The sequence below is a fragment of the Prosopis cineraria genome, unplaced genomic scaffold (assembly GCF_029017545.1).
Source record: "Prosopis cineraria cultivar Desert tree isolate PC_DT_omini unplaced genomic scaffold, ASM2901754v1 PC12, whole genome shotgun sequence".
Taxonomy (NCBI): domain Eukaryota; kingdom Viridiplantae; phylum Streptophyta; class Magnoliopsida; order Fabales; family Fabaceae; genus Prosopis; species Prosopis cineraria.
Window position 1 is genome coordinate 37,593,864 of NW_026555343.1, and position 22,709 is coordinate 37,616,572.

Sequence of the window (22,709 nt, forward strand, 5' to 3'; positions counted from 1 at the left end):
TAGGAAATATCGATCCATGAGTATGCTGAGCCAACCAGTCTGCACAAGAATGCACTTCTCGGGATACATGATTAAAAGTGATTAGCTTAATAATGTTTCTTATCTCATTGATGGTATTATTACAAGAGCCATAATAAACTTGCTTATACTTTCTAAAAAAGAATAATTTTATTTGGAAGTATAATGAAGAAACTAAAATCCTACAATAAATGTGGGATAAATTATATAAAAATAAAGATTTAGTTTTTTTCTAAATTTAATTTAATTTTAATATGGGTTGTATTATATTTGAATATAACATACATAGATGCACTTTGAGTTTTTAAGTCATGGAAGAGCAAATCATAAAATCCTATGGTGTTAGATTTAATACTTGGGGTTCAAGAACAGTCCAAAAGGCCAAGATTTAAGAGGCATTCTCTAGATATTTGAGGCAACTCATTAAATTGAAAAATAAAATAATGTTACTTTTTTCAATTCTACTTAACTCCCATTGCTCCAATCCAATTTCAATGGCCTTGACTTTGTCTAAATTCTCCTTCTCATTGGATCAAGAGAAATTTTTGCATAAATCCATACACCACATCATCCATATTCTATCTATTAAAATCATGGCAAACTATACCACTTTAATCAAATAAAATCTTATATATCATCATTTTTAACTTCATTTTTAGAATAAAATATCTCATTAATCTCTCCCTCTCTATCATTATAAATATCAGAATCAATTTATATTTATATGACATGATATATGGTTTTTTATTAGATAAAATATGAATAATATGTCACGCAGGATCACATATGAATTTCTCATGGATCAAAGTGTTCGTGGTAGCAATTTGCCCCATAAGCCATTTTCCTCTCTCTTTCAACACTTTCGGCTCCTTTTCTCCCTTTTTGGAGCCTCCTTCACATGGCGTTCCACTATCACATCCACAGACTCAGCTTCATGATCATTTCCCACTATCTTCAACGGACCCACACCATGTTGCACTGATCATCTCTATATCTGTCTTGCCCAAATACCACACCTCTTCTCTCATCCTTTCAATTTCACGCCTTCCTCATCCATTCATCCATCTAATCTCCATCTCCACTCATTATTCATCTAAGCTTGGAGGAAGCTTTTCAGCTAATATGAAGCTTGAGCTAGCTTGACGTGCTTAAATTGAATTCCTCTACACTGCTTTTCTGTCATTTTTGTCTTCAGCGAACTCCTTTTCCTCTATATTCACAATGACTTGTCTTTTCTGGACCAAAAAAAGTGTTTCCGAGCTCATATTGCCATTGGATCTGAAAGGAATCCTTAAAAGTTTGATAAGCATTAGCAGACACAAAAGAGGGTCCATAGCCCCTCCATTGCAAGTAATCTACCGCTTTTACAGCAGAGTGTAGACGCTGACCAAGCCATTATTGGAGAAGCATTCAAACAATTTTTTTTCCTCGGTCCCAAAAAAAAAAAAAAAAAAAAAAGACACTCGTATGCTAAGGGAAGCAGTACTAGGATCTTCTGCTAAAGGGATAAAGCTTTAAAAAAAAACGGTGAGATCAGATAAGAGTGAGACTCGAGTCGAGAGCTGAACATTTATTCTTTCTCTCCCTCCATTACTAGAGATGACCTAGGTTGAGGAATACATGAGATGGAGATAGCCTAGGTTGAGAAATACATGAGTTACATTTCACTTCACAGTTAATCATGCAAAAGACATCAAAGCCTAAGCCTCTTGGATATACAACAGGGTGCAAACAGCCGCATGGTCTATGCAGATCCAGCTTCAGACATTACTCCATTCTTGTAATGTTGGGGTTACAACTCCAATATTTTTCATGTCATATATGTTGGCTGAAACAAGCAAACATTGGCCATTACAAAGATCTAGTGAAATAAACTTTGATCATCACAGAAAGACTTTCAGAAAAATAAAATAAAAACAAAATGACTTGAGGGCAACTAGAATACATAATAAAGATAAAGCAAGGGATATTCAAGAGGTGAAGGGTACTACGTATCATAGAAAGCAGTCATGTTCTTTCTCACAGGCATACTGCTGTACCTTCACTTTCTCCAAGTTAAAATCGATTTTAATCAGGCGTGATCAATAGATATTAGATTTATAACAGTAAACCTCCCCAAATGGAGCTATTGACTAACAGTAAATTAGGCACCTGCAGAATCGTATAACTTCCCTGCAGATGCCTAATTTACTGTTGGTTAGCTCCGTTTGAGGAAGTTCACTCTATTGACCACAAACCAACCAACCCTTGCATTGCAATAGCAAACAACTCATTGATCAGATACACAAACACACATATCTCCCACCCGTGATACTTGGAAGTGAGTGCAAAATGTGTAGAAATGAAATAGGAACTTTTCAAGAAACATTTGAGGTATAAGCAGGAATTAGCCCACAGTTCAAACATGGACATCCTCATGCTCGGTATAACAGTAACAAACCCCCAATCCTGATCCCACAAGTTTAGATGAATATCATCAGACACAAATTCATCAGTCTTAGATGGATTCAATAAAAACCCTTGTAAAGCTTATCAGGAAGGTCTTCTGGGCACATTATTTTCACAAATAAATAGTGCAGAGAAGGGTTTCACCTTCAATGGTTATCCCAATTGAATTTACAGCCAATTGCAAGTCTCTCAAACAAGTGAAAAGGACATACCTAGATGGATATCCGGCGTGGCAGCAGCAGTGGCATCAAGAATAACAGTTACAGGTTGATAATCTAATGCTACAGCATCATAAACAGTCTGCCTGATGCAATTTGGAGTTTGAACGCCTACAAATAGTGATTTGATAAGTCAAGACGTGTGGAAATAAAAGTATAAATAAATTCTTGGTTGGATTGGGCTTTTCACCAGTGATCACTAGACTATTAATCCCTGCTCCTTGAAGGAATGAATGAAGGTGTGTAGCAAAAAATGCACTAAACCTCATCTTCACCAGCTTATAATCCCCTTCTCTTATTACCAAGCCATCAACTAATTCTGCACCTGCACTTCCCTTAGCAGTTGGTCCAACTACCCCTGCTCCATATAAATGCCGCCGGAAGAGTTCAACATCCCTTCCTAAGGGATCATGTTCACGTACAACCTGGCAATATTTTTTAGAGACAAAAGTTAACAAATATCAGAACTATTTTCATTATCATACAAGTGACATGTTAGAATGTAGAAGCACCTCAAAACAAGAAGTGCCTTTGGAGCTTCAAATATGAAAATTGTTTATCAGATCATGAGTGCAATACTGCAAACAATTCAACTGCTTGACATGAACTTTTCTTTTGGAATCTATGTCTCAAATACAATCATGCAACTTTACCCATGAAAAAGCAAATTTGATAATTGATAACACAATGACATATACATGCATGCATGCCTCTTCAATTTTATTTTATTTTTTTATTTATACAGACTTTATTTTTTTCATTAATAAAAGATTTTACAGATTCTTCAAGAGAGATGGAAACAAACCTCAGCTAAGCAAAAGTGCAAAACTGCTGACTGCAGTGCAGGGTACTTATAAGCTAAAACGTATCAGGAACTAAATACACAACTTTGCCTTTTCATTTCTTTACTTTTCCAAGCATATATTTCCTGGAAACTTCACCCAGTATCCAGCTTCCATCAACTAAACACATAATTCATAGCAAGGCTTGTTTAATGAGAAAAGTTTCCACATACAAGTGAACCATCATCCCTCCTTCGTCGTAGAATATTCTGATTGAATGTTCAAATCTCTCCGTCGTTAACATATTGTAAATTTGTATCTTATTACCACAACAGTGAATAACCAATCTTCACCGAGACAAAACGAAAAGGCAAGAAAGAAAGATGGGCAAAAACTGTGCTTACCCAAACTATGAGTATGCCACGCTGCCTAGCAACTTCCACAGCCTTAATGACGTTGGGAACTACTGCTTTGCCACCTTTTACTACCATGGGACCCCCATCTTCTATAAAGTCTCTCTGCAATAACAAAGCCGAGAGAAACTTTTACTCTTTTCCAAGATTCAATTACAATTTTGGTCTCTTCAGTCTCGCTTACATTTCAATTTGATGCCAAAATGGCATGTAAACAATGACATCAACAGAATCGAAGGCAAACTGGATAAAAAATTTTATAACTAGAAAGACCCAATCAAGAACATGCAATCAAGAGAGAAAATTTCTACTTTACCCTTTCTTCAAATTAATACTAAGAGGTAAGGGCTCAATGAGGAGAGATAAGAGCATACCTGCATGTCAATGACAAGAAGAGCCGTATTACGCCACTTATCTGCCATTTCCAAAGGCGCATCCTTCTGAAACTCGAGATTTGACCGCAGAGTCAAATTCCTCAACCGATAGGGTTTACTATAGATGAGCCCACTGCAAAGGCACTTGAAGCAAAAACCCCAGATTAGTAAAAATCACTACGCAGTCTAAATTAGAAGAGGGGTGGGGGAATTAGAAAAATGAAAGGGAGTAAAGATAAGGGAATACCAAGAACGATAATCCGGTACACTGATCAGATTCAGAGATGAAGAGGATATGGATTTACAGTGCGAGGGCAAAGAATATAGCCTCAAAAAGGATGAGGATGTTTTAAGCGTAGTCATTTTGGCAAGTCTCTGCGTTCGTCTTCGGATTTTGCTTTCTTCGTTTGGAATTTGGATAAGTTGGTTGGCTACTTGGTTTCTGTTTCGATGCCTTAAGTTGACGAGGGAGACTCTCTTTTGCTATACTCTTCTGTCATCAATATCAGTGACTTTCTATAAACATAATTTGATCTATTTTATAAATTATTACTTAATAAAATTATTTTATTTTAAATTATAATAAAATGAAACAAAAAAATAATATTACATTATTTATTTATTTTTTATTTGCTATTTTAGGGTTATAGTTAAAAATTCACCTACTTTTATTATTTATACTTCTGTTTTATTAGTACTGATGAAATTAATAAAATGAATACTGCCCATCCCTTTGGACATTTTGCATTTTGGTGATTATTGAATCCTGATATTCAAGAAGGTTAGAAATGAAAATCAAATGCTTCTCTACCACTTATATTACTTATACTTATTATTAGGCCTTTGGACTAATATTTTTCTTCTCAATAACTTCCTATATTTTTGGCCCCCAAAAAAAATGTCAAATCTTACCTCTCCTTTTTTCCCTTTCAAATTTTCTATTTAATAAATTTCAAAAATTCATTTTTGGCACTCAAAAAATCAAAATACATAATTCGTATGTCTTAATATACTAGATGAAATCTTCTTCCAAAAATGTTTAAAATAAACTGAGGTGATGAGGTGAGGATGTAGATTTTTATGAAGCTCAAAATAAATTGTATTGTTCATAATTTGAAAGAAAAAAAATCAGACATTGAAAGATTATCTTATAAACATTACCTAAAATTACTATTACTTTTCTAACAACATTTCGTTTGGTTGTACCATCGTTAAGGTTTGAGAATATACAATTTCAACAATCAAAATTTATATTTTGACACGTCCAAAGTAAAAAAAAAAATCCCACTATTAACAAATTGTGAATAACAAGGGGGAAAAAAAAGACATTCAAAACAAGAAAGTTGTGCTATTTATAAGTATAGTGTTATTAACTCATTTCAAGCTTCATGCAAAAAACACACTTCAGTTACTTTTTTAAACGAAAAAAAGAAAAATAAAAAGAAGTCCAATTCAATAATATTTTTGTTTTTTTGTTTTTTTATAAAAGTCCAATTCCATAATAGAGTTTAGAAAGAATTATAATTAGATTCCACACAAAAAAATTAATTATATCAAAATTTATTGACAATTAAATTAAATATCATTGACAACTGACCGTCTTATCAATGACATTTAATTTAATTGTTAATAAATTTTATAATAATTAATTTTTTTATGCAGAACTTTATTATAATTTTTTTAAAAGTTTAACTAAAAGTGATTGTGGGCTGGGGCTTGTCTGCACGACCTTGGTTCCTCAGATGAATTAGCCTAAATATATGGCTTTGACTCATTTTCACATAATATTTTTAATGAAGAAAAAATATATAAAAATATATTTATATTATAGTGAATTGATAATAATTACGGCTGAATTCTTAGCATGAAACTATTCTACACGTCATTTGTATCACCTATTAATTATTATGTTAAAATTTTAAGTGAAAATCACACAGAATAATGCAATGATGAACAAACAATTTTGACAACTGATTTAAGGTGAAAAGTTTTACTAGAAAATTCGTAAATGAGAACAAACTAATACAAAAGATAAACGAAGATGATATTTTAATCGTCAGAAGCAATTAAAAATCATCTAAAAAAAAACTCAAAGAACAATAGAGAAGCTAAGTAATCAACCCCAAAAATAAATAATAAATATAAAAAAAAGTCGTGAAGGCCTATTTCAACTGGGATGTGGAATTAGTCACCAAGCACTAGAAAAGTGACACACCTTCGAAAGAATTTAAAGGGAAAAAGAAACATTTTAATCCCCTTTTAGGTTAAAAAACAAAACAAAACAAAACAACATGTGAACCACGTTCCAAGAACTCACCAAGGTTCAGACACGATTTTAAATTTACATAATAGTTACAATTACAAATGTATTTATAGCTTATCTATCAAACAGATCTTCACATTAACAATTAGATTTAATTCAACAAACTCAAAAGTTATGAATCAAATACTTATTAATTGAATCAATTAACATTTGTGTGTGCTTAAAATTTCTTTTCATGCATACTTAATTATATTATTTTAATTTTTTTTATAAGCATTAATTAGCAGACAAAATAGTGCAATCACAATCAAGCTAAAGTGGATTTGGAAACGAATTTTCCAAATTGACTAGGGCGCGGATCATCAAAATTATATGAGTGTTCTTTAATTAATTAATTAGGCCATAGAATATTTAAGAGTCACCTTATATGTATGGGACTAATCAAATTACTAATCAGGATGAGGACACTGATGATAATTATATATTATATATTATATATTATATATAAATCTGTTAGTGGAGAAAGGTAATCACAGTCATTATCCCATTGGCTTCACTTTTCAAAGTGGAAATGTAACATAAAACAATTATCCCTCATTCAACTTTTCAAGATTAATTAGAAACAAGTTTAACACTGATGAAAACTCTCATGTACCTAATCCAGGATTAGGTTTTGAATATTTCATCGTTTTCATATAAAAAAATCACAAGCAAATTACAAAAAAAAAAAATGGCAGATTTAGTCAAAATATTACAGGTTTTCTTCTATGGTGCCAAATTTCCTCGAAATTGCATGGCTTTAACTTCTTCCCGGCAATTGCTTGGAATGTTCTCAACTGGGGACCAACTTTATCACTTTCTTTCCTTCTTTTTCCTTTTTTGTCTTTTTTCTTTTTTGTTTGTTGTGGCACAAAGCTATGTAAGAACTAATTCAGATATTGCTTGATGACTAATCAACATATATTTTTATAATTAATTAATAGGATAATATCAAAAAATGAAACACAGTAAATATAACTTTTAGCTTTTAAATTTTCTATCAATTCTTATTTCAAACCTTAAAATTTAATTTATTAGAATTTAGTTCTTGTAGTTTATTGTCTTAATACTGTAGGCATTACTTATTTTGAATTAAAAAAAATATAGAAACTAACACATACATATGTCCTTAAGTTAAGAAACTACAAGGACTATGTTATCTTAATTAAAGTTTAAAAACTGAAATAACATTTGAGGAAAAGCTAATGAATAGAAGTGATATATATATATATATATATATTGTTTTCACTTACATATCCTAGGTGTTGCATTTCTATGGCTCGAACAAAAAATTTTGGGTTAAAATGGATCAATTCCTGAGCCAATTGATCCAAGTTTTTGGTAGTTCAAAAGTAATATATTTTTGTATGGAAATATTTTTTTTTTGTTACAATACTTTTGTATATAAATGTTATCAACGGATTTCCCTCCCATATTGTTGAATAAAACACGTACACAAAGAAGAGGATGATATGTTACTGTGATGCACGGAAAATTAATATTTTTAAAATTGAATTGCCATATACTTGATATGAAATTGCATGATTGAAAGAATCGAAGGTATAGTAAAAATCAACAGTTTGACAATTAATAATCTTTATTTTTTAAAAGACAAAACAAAACACATCATAAGTTATCCTGGCTAGTTAGATTAGGAGAAATTATTATGTGAGTAGAAGAAATAAATAAGCAAAGCAGAGCAAGAGTGATGAACATGTAAATATATATCATGGTAAAAATATTACAGTAAAAAATATGTTTACATATTTATTAGAGATGGAATAATTTAACCTGCCATGCTTAGATTCTATAGACTGAGTCTCTATGGATTGAATTAATTAAGACTGATCAGGTAATTAGTAGTGAAATTGAGAGAAGGTAAATTAATTAAGGATTATTTAGTGAATGTAGTTGAGTTAATTAAAAACCAGAGCCATAAGCTGAAGACCAAAAATCAGCCCCAATGATGTTATGATCACTTCCAAAATGATGGCTCAGAGACACAGGCACCAAGCACAATCCCCTGCTTCTCAAGTCCTTTGCCTTTTCTTCTTCACTTTCCTGTTTATTTAATTTCCATCATCATCATTCATAATAATATATTGTTGGCCAAAATGTATTTATACGAGTATGTTACTCAGAGAAACAACAATTATTGCCATGCACTTTTTCTTTATTCTCATATCAATGTCATACTCCCTCTGCTTTTTTTTTTTTTTTACAAGACCATTTTGAAAGATTTTTGTAGTTCCTTAATTAATATATGAGACCCTTTGATAGTAGAGTATAGTAAAGCATTTATGAGCTTTATCCAAAAACAAGTATCGTTCAAAGAGAAATTCGTATGCCAGTAAAATCATTGTTCTCATAAAAATATACATTGTTTTTCCTTTTTATTCCTAATCCCAATTACCAATGTATTCATGATAAGTGAGAGATAAATTTATACAGGAATCTAGGTTAATAAATATAAGGAGTAAAATGAAAAAAAAAAATTCACATGTACTAGGTTGCTTACATTTTGAATTAATATTAGTGAAAAGAAATTGCTTATATTTTAAATCAGATGCAGTATAAATCTACTCTACAAATACCCTTCCCATTTTTTGAGGAGAAAAGTTAATAAAATTAACGAATGGTATTTTTAAAATGATAGTACTCTTGTTCAGTATTTAAGGCATTTTATGGATTTCTAATGAAAAGTAATATCTTTTATTTTCAAAAATACCTAAGAGTGTATATTAAAAGCACATATGTCTTTTCATCAATACGAATCATGTTCTATGCATTTAAAGAAGGGCAGAGCTAAGTTAGAAAAACATTAAGATATTAACTTCCTAAATTTTTTTTTTTAGTATATGTCAATTTAGATCAAAATGGTTTATTTTCTAAACAAAAGGAGTAATTTTTTTTTTTAAATAAGACTATTGACTTACTTCGATAACCTTCCTCAATTAGTGAACTTGTTTTAGGAATAATAAAAATTTTTATCCTCAAATTTACTTTAATTATTGATTTAGCCCCTAATATTTATTTTTCCTTAATCAAATCCCTAAATCTTCATATGTAGTCATCATATGCAATCAACTCGTATAGTTTGAAGGGGAAAGAACATCATAAGAATTAATTATTTATGGTTATAAAACTTTAAAAACTTGATTAATAAAAATTAAACTTTAGAGATCAAGTTGATAATTAAAATATATTTAAAGGATAAAAAATTTCATTATCTTTTTTAGGTGTACATGATTGTCATTATCAATATATGCAACTAATTAATTTGCAATCAACAGCCTCAATAAAGTTTCCGCTTATGTATTTAAATCAATTAAAGGAAGAAATGAAGAAAGAATACCTGGTTTGGAGCTCCATTTCTTTTGAGGGAAGATTCATTGTTCAACAGCTTAGTGAATGAAAATAGAAAGCACCACAAAGAAAACAAAAAGAATCATCATCATCAGTATATATATTTTTTGTAACATCCTAAACATTGGTCCTAGCATATTAAAAATATGCAAGTATCCAATAAATTATTAAGTGTAAGTAATCAAGAGTCATTAAGATGTCCTGAAAAGCTAGAATAGTTAATAGAGACTACATCGTAATTTTAAAGTTCATTCTTGGACAAAAACATAATATTTTAAGAGACATCAAGAAAGTGTCTTTAATTGAAGCATGAGTAAGTCATGGTCTAGAAGAATTCAAAATAGGCTAAAAGGAATATATAGGACCTAAGAGGGTAATAGGTGTATTTAAGATTAGTCTTAAAAAATAATCACTATAGTTGCTAGACTGAATAAAGGTAGTTATTTAATAATTTTATCCTTATGTCCTAAATTTCCTAGAGAAGGATCATAGTTAAATCCTATGAATCATAGTAGATTCAAAAAAAGGCTCAGTGAGATTGCAGTTGGATTTCAAGATCACATTTATATGGTTGTAATAGGCCTTAAAAAAAGCTATTGAGCCATATGGTATATAATAATTTTCTAAGAAGATAATGGCATAAGATGAGTTTAAAATACAAAGATACCTTAAATTTAGCTAACTATTATAAAGATAGTATCCTTGACTTTTTTTTAAATAGCTCAACTACTAATTAGACTAAGAAATGAAAGAGAAGAAAAGAAAAGTGAGTAAGAGTAATAATCTATCCAGAATCAAATAGTAGTTATCAATGTTTAATGATAATTATATTTAATTAAATATAATGAGAGTATGAGAAAGTTAAAATTGAACAAAAGTGAATGTTGACATAAAAATGTTGAGTCAATAGGGATCAAAATATAATTCCTAAATGTTTTGGGTCTTGAAGTGTAATTATAAAAAATTACCAAAATTCATGAAGAACTAAAGGAAATTAGTGTATGAAAGGAAGAAATGTTTGGAAGAGAAATACTAATTTTATTGGTTAAGAATTTTCAAAGGAATTTATTATAGAAATAAATTCATTTAGGTTAAGAAAATGCCTAAAATTCTATCTAAGATTAAAAATTCATGGGGTGCTAATCCAAGTCAATTTTAAAGGGTTGGAGGACGTGGCTTTGGGCAGAAAGGCAAACTAAAAATATTACTTTTTCTTGGCCCAAATTAAAGGAAGACAAATACTTGGTGTAGATTAATGGAAGTGAAAATTTTATTAAACATGGTTGATATTTTCCTTTAATCACAACTCTCTCAATTCCATTAGCATATTTTCGGTCAGCACACCATTTGGGGGGGGGGGAGAGCGTGGAAGAGGAGGAAGAAGAAGAAGAAGGATCAAGAGATCTAAAGCTTCATAGATTATCCTAGTGGATGGAAGAATAAGGAATTCATGTCCAAGTGATTCGAAGTAAGAAAACTTAAGTTTGAAGGTTAGGGCCTTTGGTTACAACGGAAGATAAATTAGAGGTTTGGTTAAGTAACCTTGAAGATTGGAAGGAATAAAAAGCAAGAATTAGAAGGTAGCAACTTAACCTTTTCTCTTATATATGATCTTATCCTTGTTATAGAATGATTTATATGAAATTTGATGTCATGTTATGAGTTGCTAAATGCTTTATGTAAAGCTCTTCCATGGTGCAATGATATGTTATGACATAAAGTTTTATGTTCAATATTTGTTAGTAAATACATTGTATATCATGCCATACTTGTTAGTTATGTTCAATGTTTGAATGGATCATGCTATGTGGAATGGTTATGTTGCCATTGAGACTTTATGTTTCACTCTCAATTACTAACCATGTTAGGTGGAAAGCTAACAAGAACAAGAAGGAAGAAGAATTCAAAAAATTAAGCAAGTAGTGTTAGATTGCCAAGTTGGAGACTTTTCTGTTCTAAATCACATGTAAATTCATGTGAGTTAGGCAAATTCACTCAAAAACAATAATATACATCTTTGATATGTCTAGACTGATAAAGCATGAGTTGAAGCTTTAGAAACTATTGGAGCTATGATTTAAGCATGTAAGTATCATATTGTCCTAGTGCAGGATTTTTTGGAGGATTATTACTGTTTCATTAAAATGTTTATAATAAATGGACTCTATTGATTCTAATAATATGTATGCATTATCTAGACATATTAAGCTTTCCAAAAAGTTCAAAATTGAATCAATTTGAGCTCTATAGCTTGAGTTAATTATTTTTCTAAATGAAGGGTCAGAATCTGTCATGAAAACAAAGCAACTTAAAGGGATGTATTAACTGTATTAGTTGGCCCAATTAGAGTTCTGTTTCTTATTTTTCTTATGTAGAGGGCTTGCCAAGGTTTATAATGAGCTAAGAATAAGATCAAGATCAGTTTTGTAGAATTAGTTATGGATTTTTAAAGTTAATGAACATAACCAATTTCAAAAACTGAATAGTTTTGGAAAATGAATAAGTTATATGTTTTACAAAAAAAGGTTAAAAATGTGTTTTTATCATGTAAAAGACTTTATCAAATTCAAATATAATTTTAAATCATCCTCATATGAATTTTCTAAATTTAATTATGATTTTTTAAAATTCAAAAAAAATTCTGAACTTCACAAATAAGCAATGACCTAGTGATTAATTTGTAAATTTTAATTTATGAGTTTTAATTTTTTTTTCACCTAAATCATATCACTTCTAGCTGGGTAGGGAAGTGTGAAAAGAGAGGCTTTGACATTATCACTTCTTTCTCTTTTATCCATTTTAATTTCAATTTAATGCTTTGCACGTTATAATTCAAAAGAACATGTTAGTGATAAAGGCGTGATCTATTTTGAATGGATTATTGTTTATTAAAGATTGCCATAATTGCATCATGGCGCCACATATATTTTTTTGGGTAATAAGGAGATATTTGAGAATTCTAATGAAGTCGATGGATAATAATGATAATAATAATGACAATGTACCTGTCCAGGGTCCTCAGGGAATACAGAATTCCTATCTCCATGATTCACCTGTTCATCAAACCAATATAATTTGTAAACACCACTCTCACTTCAATTTTTATATATTGATCCCACATATGTGTTTGTGTTTTGAGAAAGAATAAAAAATAGAACATAGAATAAACATAGAATAAAAAATATAGATATTTATTGGTTTTTTCGCTATGACTTTGAAATAACGCAACAACAAAAAAATCATCATAAGTATATTACATACATCTATTTTCTTTGAGTTTGTGTGTGTGTGTGTAATTTCTTTCCAAATTATATAGTACAATATTTCCTTCAAAGTCAAGAGGAGATGGACTCATTCCTGAAATTTTTTTAAAATATCAGTATAATTTATTCGTTGTCGTAATTTTATTGCCTTTCTAAATATTTGAATTTCATGTAAATTTTTTTTAATATCCTTAAAAAGCAAAAAAAAAATATTGTTCGTATAAAATGTAAATGAAATTCATATAATCTATTCATAAAAATAGAACATGCAAATATAATAGAAAATATGTAAATTAAAAAATCAGTATACTTTTTTTGGCCAAAAAAATTAAGTATACTTACAAAGTGATGATTCCTCAAGTTTTTTGATGAATTTCCGAAATAAGGAAAACATAGAGCCTGCAGCGATGGAGAAGAAATAAGAATAAAAAAGAAAAAAGAAAAAAAAAACTTTCATAAAAAGTAATAAAAAATAAAGTTTGTTTTTCAAGAGAGACAAACATAAAAGTTGATGAAACTTTCACTTTAATTGCGTGCTCTCCTCACTGACTCTCAAGTCTGAACATCTTGCAGAGTTCGTACAATAGCAATAACAGTGCAAGGTTTTTTTATAATTCCCCCATTAAAAAATATAAAATATTTTTAATAAAATTTTACTCTTTAATAAAATAATTATTTATTTTTTAATTAATTTTATATTTTTATATTTATTTTTATTAAAAATCATATAATAAATATAAATTTATTATTAATAGAAAAACAAGGTAATGATTATATCTTAAAAATTTAAAAATGCCTTATATTTTTAAATGGAGGGAGTAAGTGGTAGCTCTTCTTATCTTATTTATTTATAAATTATTTTTAATATATTTTATTAAAATCAATAAAAATATTAAAATTTATTTAATTTATTTAAAATATACCTCTCTGTTTAAAAATATAAGATATTTTTTGAGAAGTTATATTTTTAAAAATGTAAGTCATTTTTAGTCTTTCAAGATGTAATTATTATCTTTTTTTTAAAAGTGCCCCTATTGATAATGACTTTATATTTATTAAAGGGTATTTAATAGGGATAAATATAAAAAAATAGGGTAAATTTGAAAGTAGATAACTACTTTATTGAGGGTGAAATTCGATTAAAAATACTTTACATTTTTGAATAGAGGGAGTGATTAATTTTTTAAAAAATTTCATTTATCCAAATTTAAAAATAAATTTTAATCAACTCATAATTAATTAAAGATATTTTTTAAAACAAGTTTATTATTAAAAAAATGTTTTAAAAAAATTTTTATTATGAAATTATTAAAATAACTAGAAACATTTTGACATATGATGATACAGTAAGGAGTTCAAGAAACAAATTATAAGTGTTAATATATTTTGTACATAAATGATGATATTATTGTAATATTTATGAATCACATAATAATTCTACAAATTATTAGATACTGCTACAATGGTGCGAGTTTTATTATATTGTGGGGGAGAGAGAAACATCACCTCAATTTGACCATGAAGGAATCTGATATATCCGATGGCTTCCAACAACACTGAAGCTGTGTCAGTCTGCAAAGGCAAACCACTTCCATCTCGTGTCATCTTTTCTTTTTCTTTTCCTCTTTATATATATATATATATAATCTCAAAAAATACCTTAATTACCTTTGCTTAATTTTTTAAAACAAACAAGAAAAATATACGAGCATATACTAAAAATTGAATGTTGTGATTAATTACCTTTCCAAATGGAGAAACTAGTTGGTGAAGAGCTGATATTCTATCTCCCAGCTTCTCCTTCCTCACCTGTTCATTCATTTTCCATTAATCACATTTTTTAATGCTTCGATCAGTACCACAAAGAATATATTAATTTGAAAGAGACAATCAGTACCAAGACATCCCATATATATAATAATGAAGTATAAAAAAAATTAAACCCCTCACCATTATCTTATCATGAGATTAGTATAGTTATCCTTTAAATATATAATGATTCAAGCTAAGTCCATAGTACAGTACTCATCACGCCTTGCATGAGAGGAGAGAGAGGGAGAGAGATCTGTAGGGGTCACCTTGAGAGGAGGCTGGAGGCTTGAAGATGCTTGAACCCTAGCTTTCTTGAAGACCCTACCAGCGGCTGTGCTACACTGCATAAATAGATCATAAGAAAACATCTTAATTTTCGAATACAGTGTATGTAGGCTCGCTCTTAAACATCAAGAAACTAGATTTAAAGTGATCTGTATGATTAATTACCTCAGATGAGTGATCTGCAAGAAGATGATTTTTCTTATTAGTGTCAGCCTTCTTATAAGAGAAAGAATCCAATACAGTGTTGTTGCTATTGTTGTTATAATTACTACTACTGGTCAAGCTAGTGACGCAAGACCCAGGAGAAGAAGAAACTGGAACCACCATGTGTGACCAAATCGCTGCTGACCCACCACCAGATGAAGAAGAAGTACCCTGAAATTCCTCACCAGCATGGCCGTACAAGTTTCTACTGTGGAAACCTGTCTCTTGCTTTATTCCTTCGGCAAGATGAACTGTAGACGACAAACAAGGATCCAGAACTTGTTCTTCCCACGTTCCTAACTTTTTTGCTTGAAAATGATCAAAACCCAATCTCTTTTCTTCTCCTGGCGCTCCTGAGCTGCAGAAACGACCCACAAAGTTAATAATATGCACGGTTATATTTATCAGGTTCGGCTCATCAGTTCGTGGCTCTTGAATGATCTCCAAATAATTATAAGCTTGAGCTAAAGAAAGATTAGAATATGGAAGTTAATCAAGCTTTCAAACAGCCAAGAAAAGCTATATATAGCATAGTTGTTGGATCAAATTCTGTAATCCAATCTATCAAACACTTGGAAGACAAGGATTAATTAATGAAGAGAGAAGAGAGAATTACAAGAGGAGCTGACTCCAAGAAGAAGGAGGCTCTGGGTTTTGAGGGAGGGAATTGAAAGGAATGGAAGATCCAAGCACGTAATTAGCGTCATGCATATTGCTCCACAAATTAGGGTTCCCACCCATGATCGATGATGATGATGATGATGATGATGATGATGATGATGATGATGATCACTTGCTGTACTGCTGAAACAGATTTGTCCAGTTCATGCCCCTTCACAAAAACCAGAAACCCAAATAAGTTTTTTGGTTCTTCTTTTTGGGATCTTCTCGTGGCTTTCTACTTTACTTTCCTCTCTAGCTTTCTGATATGTGATTGAGGGCTCGAGTACAAGAGGCTATATATACGCACACATGTAAAGCTTTAACTTTGCTTTTTTATTTTCAGAGGACCGCTTGAAGGAACTTGGAAGACAGAGTTAGAATTTTATACTCCCTCTAATTCAAAATATAAGCATTTCCTCTTAGTTAATTTTAATTCAAAATATAAGTAATTTAATATATATAAAAAAAGTTTACTACTTTATTCCTTGTATTTATTAACTTAAATATTTATGCAAGTGTATCTCCCACTCATCATAAAATATTTTGGTAACTTAAATTAGGAGTAAAAAAATGAGATATATTTTTAATAAAAAATTTATTAATATGCAAAATTTTTTAAAAAATTACTCATATTTTGAACCGGGAGTACATATGGAGGTTGAGAAAAACTATGAACTGAGGCTCTTAATTTCATGAGTCTCTTTAGTCTCTTTCTTTCATTCACCAAGCGTTCCTTTTTTAAGGGTGCTTTTTCGCTTTCTATTATACTAATAATGATAATAAAGTTGGAGGGGAAAGAGAAAAGCTGGTGGGCATACAGCGTATTAAGAGCTCTCTCTTAATGAATCACATTAATTAATAATTAATAACGTTTAGTGGAAGCTTCATTAGCTTCCTCGATCTGGGGTGTATCCATTTATATATATATATATATATATATTATAATTAAACATATTAATATGCTGATTATTCATAAGTGTCTACAGACTATTTTTAAAATACAGTTTACACCAATTAAATTTAAAGTGCTTTTTTAAGGCGTCAAAACAAAAAATTGCCAGAGAGTATGATCATCTGGAAGACTCATTTGTTTCATCATTTTATTCCCTCCCCCCCCCCCCCAACCACCCCCAAAAAATTTTCTCTTGTTTTATTATTTTTTTTTCAGCTATTGTTTTATGAATACCATACAATTTTTCAAATTTTATCAGATTAATCAAATCTCTTTGCAATATGATAGAGAAGAAGACAAGTAAAAAAATAAATTTCATAGGCATTCTCACAAACACAAGTCACGTAATATACGATCTCAATAATTTTCAATACATTTCATTTTAAAAATTTATGTAAATTTTTAAATTGTAAAAATTTAACATGAATAAATATATAAATATGAAAAAATAACAAAATAATAAATACTTACTCTATCCAGTTTAAATTATAAGGTATTTCTAATCATATATCACATACCCATAAAAATAATTAATTATATTTATTTACTTTTATGAAAAAATGACATGCTTTTTTTTTTTTTTTGCTCTTAACTCCTATACTATGAAAAGTGAGAAGGCGTTTTTAGCATATTATATTTCACATGTTTACATTAATTAATATATGAATAAATTTAAAATAATATTAAGTGGCTTATATTTTATATTACATTTAGCCATAAACCATGTCTTATACTACTAGCACTCCATTACAAAAGAAAATATAATGATAAAATAACCCAAAAAAAATTGTAATAAGATGACTCGTTAGGGTTGTTTTGGGGACAAAGGTAGCTTAGCTAGGTGGGAGTAGGGTAGAGGTAGGGCCTAATTTGGAATCAATGTCAGAACGCATATTTTTATTTTTTATTTTTAGGTTATTTTTTTTAAAAAAAAAAAAGAGTGAAATGTGGGAAGCAATAATTCAGGTTCACATGTATAAACAAAAATTTGGCATCCTAGTGCCTCCTTTTAATATGTACCCCCAAATCTCACAGAATGACAATAATTAACAACAGGCTTCTGAGTTATGACACCCATAAGTCCTTAATTTTGTTTTAATTGGTTCTTATTGAGGGATTCATAGGATTAATTAATAGTCATAATGAGAGAGAGGAACCAGTTATGTGTAGTTAATATATATTTTATTACAAAACCTTGAAGTGAGTTGATTTTATAAGTTATGAATTAAATTTTTATCAACTAGATTAACATTTATTAGTAATGTATGGATAATATTAACATGCAAGTTTTTTTTAGGGAAAATGAAAATGATGAACATTATAAATATATTAAAATATTAAAACAACTTCATGAAAGGTTTTTATTTGCAAAGCCGCTCATGAATTTAAAGGAAGTTGACTATGAATTTAAGAAAATTATTTTGTGAATATATAAAAAATTAATTATAAATGAATATATAGTTTCATGAATATATATATCTTTACTTGTAAATTTAAGAATAATTACTTGTAATTTTTTTGAAAATTACTTATAAATTTACAAAAAGTCAATTGTGAATATATATTTATTATTTGGAAACATGGTAGGGTTCCTAAATCACAAGTAATGTATAAATCCATCAAATTTATGTTTGTTCACCATTTAATTTTCATAAATTCACTAGTAACCTTCCTAAAATTGGCAAGTGACCATCCTTAAGTTCACAAGTAATAATACATAAATTTATAAAATTATCTATTTATTTACAATTGAATCTCCATTAATTTATGAATAATATTATTTAGATTCACAGCTAACTTTATTTAAATTTATGAGTCACATACCATTGATTATTTTAATAATACTAGATTTTATACCAATTAATCCTTTAGAATTTGAAACCTTGTAAATAGTTAAAATATAAAGACGAACTTAATATTTTAAAATTGATTCCTTGTAAACTATAATTTTCTATCTCATGCACATTAAAAATAAAAATTTAAAGGCTAGCATGTTCTATTTTAAAATTCTTTTTATGCAAAATATAAAAAAATAACTTGTTTTATGTTAGAATGTTTATATTGAAAAATATAAATAATTTTTTCAAAAAAAATCTGGATAGGGGTTTACTATTCAAAACATTGGTGATGAATAGCAAACCCCATGAAGTTCACCAATACATGCAGATTTATTTATAAATTAACAATAAATATCATTATCCTTCCTGACATTTTAATAATTCAAGATTTTATATTGTTATTCATGTCTTCAATAAGTTTGAAGTTGTCATTTTATCCTTTTTATTGCAAACATGTATCTTGCTAAAAATAACAAATTAACAATCATGCTCAAGACACAGTCACAATAGATGTGGGGATGTATTCTAACAATAATTCAAAATTTAATTAATCATGAATAGATTGATAATAAAAGTCAGACCTGACGGACTACTCATTTGAGTTTGTTTTTAAAAAGGATTTAGGCTTTAAAGAATGGCATTTTTTAGGAGAATCAAGATTTCAAACCCTACCTTAATAGATCCTAAAAAAAGAAGTTCAAGTTCAGATAGCCCTTTTTTGTTTTACCTATAAAAAAATAAAATATTTTTAATTTCTAAATTAAATTTAAACTATATATGTTTACACTCTAAAATTATAATTTCTATTATTTATTTTGAATTTTTAACATTATAATTTATATTTTAAAAATATGAAATATTATAATTAAAAAATTTAATTTTAAAACATTTAAAAACTAAAAATAATAATAATAATAACAGGCTTGTGGGCCTCATTTTGATTTCTTTGAATAAAAGTCAAGCTTTAAAAGTAAATTATTTTAAAAAATTAGGTTTAAGGGCTTGATCGTATATGCGCCAAGGCTGCTCGTTTTTCAACTCTAAATTCATAGCATTAAACCAACAATCTAGCTATTTGGATGCATTAAACCATGGTGAAAATTTTATAAATAATTTTAAGACGTTCAACCTGGTCTCATTTTCAGTTTCAGTTTTTCACTGAAGAGATGTAGTGTTATTGTGGCATTAGGCCACCGGTGAACTTGCAAAGTTTCTGTGTCTATTAAACTATAGGGAAAATTATATAAATAATTTTTAAATGTTTTTATAATCATATTTATTTATTTTAGAAAACATAATTTTTTTAAAAATGTATTAACTTTTCATGCATATAAAATTATGATTACACTATTTTAATACACTAACAAAAATAATTAAATCGATAAAAACAACTTTATTTATTTTTCTTTTTTTAAATACAAATTAAATGTAAGTTGTTATTTGAATTTAAAAAAAATTAGTAACTTTGACCAGAGAAACCAAAATATATAGCATGTGGAAGACACTGCTTTTGAGTGGAGATAACATGAGAGGATGAAGCACCGACCAAAGGAATCACAAAGTGTTTGCGTTCTGTAGACGACAACTACCAAAACAATAAACGACATCACAACAAAGCACATGAATTTCATTTCCCCAATGTTAGAGATTTAAAAAAAAAATTAAAAAAAATCAACATGTTCCCACCTGCCATTGTTACTCACTGAATTAAATTTTATCCTTTACATTCATGCATTTGACGAAAATAATTTGAAAAATATTACTATTATATTGGGGATCTATTTTGTAGTCCTATACTCATTATCTTTGTACCTTCATATTTTTTTTTAATGTAGAAGGTTCGAATTATTTGATATTTACACCCTCTGTATGACAAAAATTTATATGCCTTTTGATTTTGGCTATATAAAATATATTTTAATTTTTATCTTTTGCTCAAAAAATATATTTTAATTTTCCCTCAAAAAATTATTCAGCTTCATTAATATTTATTTATTTTATAGGAGCTAATTAATTTCATTTGTCTCACTATTAAGATTTTCATAATATGATGGGGAAATTTTTTTTCTTTTTTTTTTGGGGGGGGGGGAGGATGTGTATTGTTCAGGCTAAAAGAGGACAGAATGTATGTTGTACAGAAAATTAACTTTTCATTTGTAAAATTATATTGAAAAAATTTGCAATATACATGTAACATGTTACTCTAAGTGACTTCGTTATCAATTAAAAGTATCAAATGAAATTATTAATATAAAATACAAGATTTGCAGCGGGTCATATTATTCAAAATTTGTAAATAATGTGATTTATTCTCTTTGCCCCAAAACCCGCCTCATTCAATGAAACTTTTCAGAAGATAAGCACAAATGCACAATTTACCCTTTGGAAATTGGACTACATCATATGATTAAAGGAAAATTACATACACAGGTGTCGTGGGATAGAATTATTCATAAATAAATTTCATAAAATTTGGAAACTATAATCAAATTTATTGAGAGCTGCAAAAATAATAATACCCCAATTAAACATACATTACATCAATCAAGTAATTAATTTATAATTATTTTATCAATAATTTATAGTTATAATTTTAATTTTTTACAATCGTAACTTCACATATTAAATAATAAAACAATCATGCATTACTAACAAAGTTTAATATTAATTATTTATAACTACTTAATCAATAATTTACATCTGTAACTTTAACTTTTTACAAGTATAACTTCACATATTCAATAGTTAAATCGATTAATTTAACTATTGAATATGTGAAATTAATCGATTTAACTATTGAATATGTGAAGTTACACTTACAAAAAGTTAAAGTTACAACTGTAAATTATTGATGAAATATAATCATAATTATTGATAATATAGTTATAAATTATTTGAATGATGTAATATATATATATATATATATTTAATAGGGATATGATTGTCTTTTTATCAAAACTTCAAATTACACTGAGGTTTCAAGAGACTTAGTTGTGATTTCTGAATTTTACAAAACTTATTTATAAATAAGTCAATTCCATGGGGTCTATATATAATTTTTCCTATGATTAACTATATCTATTATGTTAATATCAATATAGAATTTTTTTTCTTAAAAATTTATGTTAATCCCATAAAATACATTTATTTTTCAAGAAAATATGTAAATTAGATCCGACGAAAGAGACGTAATTTCCCTTAATTGAAGTTGATGGTTCAGATCTTATAAATGAAAAAAGAACATGTTGGGAGAATTGCCTCCAGATAGGTCAAATAATACCCTACCATCTCGTCCAAAATATAGACATTTTCCATCGACCAATGTTGGTCTAAAATGCAGGTGCTTTACAAAAAGTGGCATTAATTTCTTTCTTTACATAAATGTCTTTATTAATTGTGTTGTAGAAAAACATTATATAATAAATAAAGTAAGGTACGTCTTATCACAACTTCTATTCAGAAAGAGAAGAAACATAGAATTACAGTACTTTTGGAGACATCCAGAATAATGCAGAGATTTTCAGGAGAATTTAGAACGTTCAAGAAGAATATAATATGTTCTAGAATATTCTAGAAGTATCTAGAACAATCTAAAATAATTTAAAAAAATTTAGAAGTTTCTAGAAAGTTCTAGGAACTTAGAGAGGGATGTGGAGATGTCTAGAATATTTTAGGATATTCTCCAAGGCCGTGACAGTCTGAATTAATAGATTTAAATTTAAATTTTAAATTTTAAATTTTGCATTTAAAATCTCATATTCCAAGTTCATA

General features: G+C 28.7%; 2 protein-coding genes and 1 long non-coding RNA gene across 6 annotated transcripts; 1 reads left to right on the top strand and 2 right to left on the bottom strand.

The window, feature by feature from the left end:
* Positions 1–781: 781 nt before the first annotated feature.
* LOC129287445 (probable inactive nicotinamidase At3g16190) lies at positions 782–4,726 on the bottom strand. Of its 4 annotated transcripts, none has more exons than XM_054923594.1 (6): positions 4,521–4,726; positions 4,254–4,397; positions 3,871–3,984; positions 2,875–3,109; positions 2,679–2,795; positions 782–1,846 (listed from the first exon to the last, which is right to left on the bottom strand). In XM_054923594.1, the coding sequence occupies exons 1-6, from the start codon at positions 4,614–4,616 to the stop codon at positions 1,779–1,781; spliced, it is 774 nt and encodes a 257-aa protein (XP_054779569.1). In that variant the 5' UTR covers positions 4,617–4,726; the 3' UTR covers positions 782–1,778. The 4 variants fall into 4 exon arrangements, with proteins under 4 accessions (XP_054779569.1, XP_054779568.1, XP_054779572.1 ...); XM_054923593.1 differs by having other exon boundaries at positions 4,254–4,386; positions 4,501–4,726; XM_054923597.1 differs by having other exon boundaries at positions 4,559–4,699.
* Positions 4,727–8,259: 3,533 nt separating this feature from the next.
* On the bottom strand, positions 8,260–16,487 carry LOC129288426 (transcription factor bHLH68-like). The gene is made up of 9 exons (XM_054924989.1): positions 16,102–16,487; positions 15,447–15,843; positions 15,263–15,337; positions 14,928–14,993; positions 14,691–14,756; positions 13,527–13,583; positions 12,927–12,974; positions 9,911–9,958; positions 8,260–8,616 (listed from the first exon to the last, which is right to left on the bottom strand). Exons 1-9 carry the CDS (start codon positions 16,224–16,226, stop codon positions 8,476–8,478), a joined length of 1,023 nt encoding a protein of 340 aa, XP_054780964.1. The 5' UTR covers positions 16,227–16,487; the 3' UTR covers positions 8,260–8,475.
* On the top strand, positions 11,250–12,043 carry LOC129288427 (uncharacterized). The gene is made up of 2 exons (XR_008588003.1): positions 11,250–11,501; positions 11,790–12,043. It is a non-coding gene; the product is annotated as an uncharacterized LOC129288427 (long non-coding RNA).
* Positions 16,488–22,709: the final 6,222 nt, after the last annotated feature.

Excerpts from the sequence above, each read along its gene's own strand:
- LOC129287445 (XM_054923593.1), bottom strand. The coding sequence starts at position 4,616 with ATGACTACGCTTAAAACATCCTCATCCTTTTTGAGGCTATATTCTTTG. Across the intron at positions 4,387-4,500 it reads GTACCGGATTATCGTTCTTG|TGGGCTCATCTATAGTAAAC; the intron begins GTATTCCCTTAT and ends GTGCCTTTGCAG. Across the intron at positions 1,847-2,678 it reads CACGCCGGATATCCATCTAG|CCAACATATATGACATGAAA; the intron begins GTATGTCCTTTT and ends TGCTTGTTTCAG.
- LOC129288426 (XM_054924989.1), bottom strand. The coding sequence starts at position 16,226 with ATGGGTGGGAACCCTAATTTGTGGAGCAATATGCATGACGCTAATTAC. Across the intron at positions 15,338-15,446 it reads TTGCAGATCACTCATCTGAG|TGTAGCACAGCCGCTGGTAG; the intron begins GTAATTAATCAT and ends CTATTTATGCAG. Across the intron at positions 13,584-14,690 it reads TCCTTCATGGTCAAATTGAG|GCTCTATGTTTTCCTTATTT; the intron begins GTGATGTTTCTC and ends CCATCGCTGCAG.